The 5,365-nt window shown below is 50.5% G+C and overlaps 1 protein-coding gene across 1 annotated transcript; it reads right to left on the bottom strand.

Moving 5' to 3' along the window:
- Window positions 1-1,466: 1,466 nt before the first annotated feature.
- LOC122381581 (collagen alpha-2(I) chain-like) lies at window positions 1,467-5,151 on the bottom strand. The gene is made up of 4 exons (XM_043365922.1): window positions 4,902-5,151; window positions 3,918-4,512; window positions 3,385-3,552; window positions 1,467-2,003 (listed from the first exon to the last, which is right to left on the bottom strand). Exons 1-4 carry the CDS (start codon window positions 4,905-4,907, stop codon window positions 1,762-1,764), a joined length of 1,011 nt encoding a protein of 336 aa, XP_043221857.1. The 5' UTR covers window positions 4,908-5,151; the 3' UTR covers window positions 1,467-1,761.
- Between the last annotated feature and the right edge of the window lie 214 nt (window positions 5,152-5,365).

Below are 5,365 nucleotides of genomic sequence, written 5' to 3'. Positions count from 1 at the left end.
AAAAACATGCAATCTTGAAACGCTCACCAAATCTACAGTTATCAAGCAATTTCAAAGTTCTTTATATGGTCTAGTAGACAAAAAGCGGCGCTACAAAACTGCTATCTCGGATTTTCAAAATTTTTGGTTTTTGACCAAAAAAAATTCAAAAAATTGATTTTTTTAGAAAAACTTTGAAAACATCCAAAAATTTTCCGAATTTCGAAAAAACCGGAATATATGTGATAGTCTCAGCGCTCTTCTATATACATACCAAATTTCATATCGATATCTCGTTTTTTGGCCAAGTTATAGCAAAAAAACTGTTCAAAAATGATGACGTCAAATTTTTAAACTCAATTTTTAGCAATTCTAGACCACGTACGGCAAAACAAAGACCACAATTGAACTCCCCGTGACGAGCTGCATCGATTCGATACCCATTTTATGCAAAAATATTAACTTTGAAATTTGACCTAATTTGACCTGACCTTGACCTGACCTTGACCTGACCTTGACCAAAACGTGATCTAAGCTGGCCCCAAAGGCTGCCTGACCCATATAATCGCATTTGTCATGTAAAATGGACCATAAAACATGTATCACACGACACTTTCATATTGTGACCCCCCCGTGACCTGACCTCTGTGACCTGACCTGGTATCAGTGACCTCAAATAGCAAAATATGTGTTTGAAGAACATTTCCCCATCGATGATTTTCAATGAAATGCATTTTACTCGATTTTACAACGCATTTCTTGAAGTGCCTGTAAACGGTGAAAATTGGACCTTTGACCTGACCTGTGACGTCATCGGTTTGACCTAGGTCAATAAAATTGGGTCACAAGGTAGTTCCCCGTTGGGGCTATCCAACGCCGTTTACCGCTTGTCGCCATGTTGCGTGGTTCTCGAGATCTTAGGGGGGGGGGCCAAAATGGCCCCCCCCCCCAACCGGGCGCGTTGCTCGGCAGAGCCCAACGGGGCGCGGGTTAAAAGATAACCAGACTTTCAGCCGTCTTTATCCTCTGTAACCGCCCAACCATGGTGAAGCCAATAGGTATCCTCTGTCAGTTATTCACGATTTCTGATTAAAATGGCCCGTGTTTATGTAAAAAAAATCTGCGCTTTTATTTACTGAACGACCAATCTGGACTACAGTCCATGATGGGCATTGGGCATTTCGGTAACATAGCGGGGCATGTCAGCAACTCGGCATACCTATAATACATGGCAATGGATGGTAATGCTTTATTTTTATTGGTATATGCATTATGCATGTAGTGAATCGCTGCTCGAGATTCGTCACTGTTCAGCCCATTTTGTCAGATTAAAGGCTGGAAACGTATATGATATGGTACTCAGAGCAGCGGTCGGGACTTGGAATCAGGCTCCGCGGGTCTTTCCGTGAACTGCTCGCAGTTACCTCAGCCTACCGTCTCGGTCTGGGTCGCGCAAAACTTCCGTCTCCGCCATACCTACCACTACACCTTGTCATGTTGCATGCAGTCACTATATTTACAGCGTATCTTTTTCACCGCGCGGCGGCGACGCGGACAATCGGTGATACAATGGAAGGATACAAATCCAGCACGCAGGACACAGACCTCACGCAGGACACAGACCTCTAGACACTGACAGTAACCGCTCTCGGGTTTGCCGGTGTGTGCGTGTCAAGACGGCGTCCGTCAGTGCTCGCGCCAGGCACCTGACGCCCACCCTCCACAGGTCGCTCAGCCGCCATCTCCTCCTCCTCCTTCACCTCGTTCCACACCCCGTCCCGACTAGAGCTCGCACACAAAGTGATGACGGTAGGAGCACTGCTCGTCGTGCCACGCCACGCCGTCGCCGTAGAGGTCGTTGAGCACGGCGATGCAGTCCTCGAAGCCCTCAGCATTATCCGGCTGCGGCTGGAACAGCGGGCCCGTTCTGCTCCAGCGTGTGTAGCCGGCAGAGACGGCCGTGCCGTCGGCCCACCGGAACTCGCCTGTCTGGAACTTGCCCGACGTCCATAGAGAGCGAATGTCTGCAAACGGGCGGCGGCCGGTCAGCCGGGATGCCGTGTGGGGTACACCCGACACCGATCAGCGGGAGCGAGCTTGACGGACAGATGGGCCTTTAAAGCGGTACACAAGTCCGTTGCGTTATAGAAACAACGCATGAAAACATGAGACTAAACGGAATGTATCATTGGCAAGAACAGTGTGTGTTGTTTGTCTAGTGTTATTCAAAGCGGAAGAAATCACCGAACTGCTTTCGAGTCTCGAGCCTAGGTCTTCGGCATTGGAGTTATAGCCTGACGAAAATAAAGGAACAACGGGTTTTCACTAAGAAGTTGCGAATAGCGGTAGACGGCCATGAGCCAAGAGGTCTACCAAGATAAAACCGCTGTTCAACGGAGCCGGGCACTGGTGGTGCGTTCGTACTTTGCATGGGGTTGACCGGGTGATTCACCAACCGGATGCATCACATCCTGCTGCCTCGGGTGTGGGGCTGCATCCTGGTACGGCTAGGCTCCGTGACAATCGACACAGCCATTGTGAGGCAGTTCGACAATCGCGGAGGAAAGATGGAATAGAACAAAGCCAAACCTAATTGAAGTAACGGCTCATTTTTCATTGGTGTTATTTTTAGGCAACAAAGATAAGGTAAATTATTAAGCAGATCACATGACTTGTCACCCCCAGCTAGTCCTGATAGCTTGAGTAATCTATGGATGAAAAAAAATGATGGAAAGTAGCAGCTAATGACTGAAGGCACGGTAATTGCTATGGACGCTTTGTGTGAGTGGACGCTTTGACATTCGGAACACTGCGCTGGGGAAATTGGCTTTTGCATTCCGGAGCAGCTAGAGTCGTTCCTGGAGATAATAACTTTATCTCGGTTAAGAAATACTACGTAGCTGCCAAGTGCCAACCGCGAAATGTGCTAATTATTTTCATGTTTATATATATCCAAATATTGGCCTATCATTCCTGTTTCTTTTTTTACATAAAACAGGCTGGGATGTTTGAATGGACAGATAATCTCGGCTTTGACTCTGTGGGGACTGAGGGGAGGGGCTGAGCCATTGACTGACATAGTTTTTTTCTAGATAACTCAACAAACTAATCATGCGATCAGCCTGGCATTTTCTACTGATTGTCGCTCTCATGGGCCAGCGGTCGCCCCGCCTGACAACCGGTGGATGAGGTCAGGTCCACACCCGGACCCGTAAATCCTCTCCGGGGTGACCGTTTGGGAGGCAGGGGGACTGTCCCAACGGGACGGTCTCGTCTCCGCGGCTCACTGTCGGTGTCCCGCACAGCACAATACCTAAACTATATCCTATATCATCCCACAGCTCTTTAACGTTCTTTTCAGGCCGAAAGAGCCTACTCCCCCCAAAAAAACTCCTTCATACTCACCCTCAGCCTCTTCGTCAAACAGCCAGGAGAGGTAGCTCTGCTTCTCCCTGGTGTTGACAGAGATGAGCTGGCCTCCCTCCATGCGGCAGATGTCGTCCGCCTCCGCCCACGTGTAGAGCATGCGCGTCGGAGGTGCATCACGCCACGACAGGTAGTAATAGGGACGGCCTGTGGACACCACAGAGTCGGCTGATGTCACAGAGGTCCAAAGTGCAGCCTGCAGGGCCGGATATGGCAAATCCGGCCGGGCCGACTCGTAACGTCTGCCCCGCACGAGCCTGTCATGAAATGTGTACTATGTGGGAATGCTTGAAACTCGGAGTCGGAGTTTGCCTTGAGTACCTACCCTTGTTAATTGAAACTATAGGTATGTAACAATCAAATAAAAATAATGTTTGTGATTCTAGGCACTAGGCATATGCTGTGTTTGAGATACCTAAATATGAAAGTTATTAAAAATATCTTATTATTGTTCCTTAGTGTTCTTCAACAGAAAGTGGTTTGCAAATTTCGGAGGACGGTCGGCTCCTTACCTGGTCGGCCGCGGACCTGGCTGGTCACGCCGCGGGTATTGCTTGGACCTTGAGTATTTCCTGCACCTTGAGCGCCGACCGCACCTTGAGGACCAGCCGAAGCTTGACCGCCGCTCGGTCCTTGAGAACTGCCAGAACCTTGAAAACCACCTGCACCTTGCGAATAGCCCGCACCTTGAGCAGCGCCCTGAACCTGATAGTTGTTTCTTCCTTGGTATGCGGGTCGGCCACCGAATGCGCTAGGACTCGTGAAGCCGCCAGAGCCACTGTGTCTGCCGAAGTTACGGTATGCGCCAGAGCTACCAGACGGGCCGGCACCAGAAAAGCGACCGGGTCCGGAGAAGCCGGGGCCGGAGCCGGGGCCGGAGCCGGGACCGCCGCGGCCATTGTACCACTGGGTGGGCGCGCGCGCCGGCTGCTGGGGCGGCGGCGGCGGCGGCGGCAGCGTGGTGGTGGGTGCGGCGGTGGTGGTGGTCTCCGGCGCCGCCTCGGTGGTGGTCGACTTCCTCTTGGACTTCCGTCCGGAGCTCTTGTTTTTCTGACCCACGGCCAGGGCCAGTAGGGCCAGGACCAGTAGTGTCCGGAACGCAGCCGGCTGCCGGGCGCAACACAATTACATTATTCACTGCCTGTGCAATTTTGACAACTCGGTTATCAGCGTGATTTTGAATTTAAAAGTCACTCACCTAAATATCATAAACCAGCATCATTTAAAACGCTACTGTAATTCAATGGCTTATAATTTAAACATGACATTTAAAAATGTAGTGTACGTACAAAAACAAGGACAAATAAAAAGCAGTTAAACAAACAACTAGTGGAGGCCATCACAACAACCGACGTTCAATGCTCGCAGCATCCGTAAAAGATTCACTTCACTGCTAAGTGCTATACCATCCTCTCCTCACAAAGACACACACTTGCGATGCTCCCGATCTGCTAATCAGTCGGAGCACGAGGCGATGCACCTGTCGTCGAACATACCTTCATATCGAGTGCACGGACCGGCTTCGGGACTGGTGTGGGTCGTCTGCCGACGCACCGTTATATACCCGTCCGACGGGAGGCTATTTTCCTGGTCCTCTTCGAGACGCTGCGCGGGGTGCGACACCGGCCCGAGCGGCCGCCGGAGACGGAATAGGTACAGGCCGCGCTGTAGCGACGACGACAAATTGCTGCGCGGCGGGTCGGTGGGCGGATGTTTTCGGATTGGGTGTCGTCTCGATGTTAAGGTCTGTCATGGTCAGGGATATTATTTATATAGTACTTAAACCTGAAAAGCCTTTTTTACAGCCGAGGCCGAGGGAACCCCTCCGCCACGTCCAGATAGGCATACAATATAAATAGAATTCTTGGTCTTTATTATCTTTATTATCTGAGCCGGTCCCGTAGCTCAGTTGGTTAGAGCGTGGGACTCCGCGTGGTGAGAGCACGCGTTCCCGGTTATG

The sequence above is a fragment of the Amphibalanus amphitrite genome, unplaced genomic scaffold, assembly GCF_019059575.1.
Source record: "Amphibalanus amphitrite isolate SeventyFive unplaced genomic scaffold, NRLGWU_Aamphi_draft 000122F_arrow, whole genome shotgun sequence".
Classification (NCBI taxonomy): domain Eukaryota; kingdom Metazoa; phylum Arthropoda; class Thecostraca; order Balanomorpha; family Balanidae; genus Amphibalanus; species Amphibalanus amphitrite.
The sequence above is the reverse complement of the archived record's forward strand: the minus strand, read 5'-3'. Positions and strand labels throughout refer to the sequence as shown.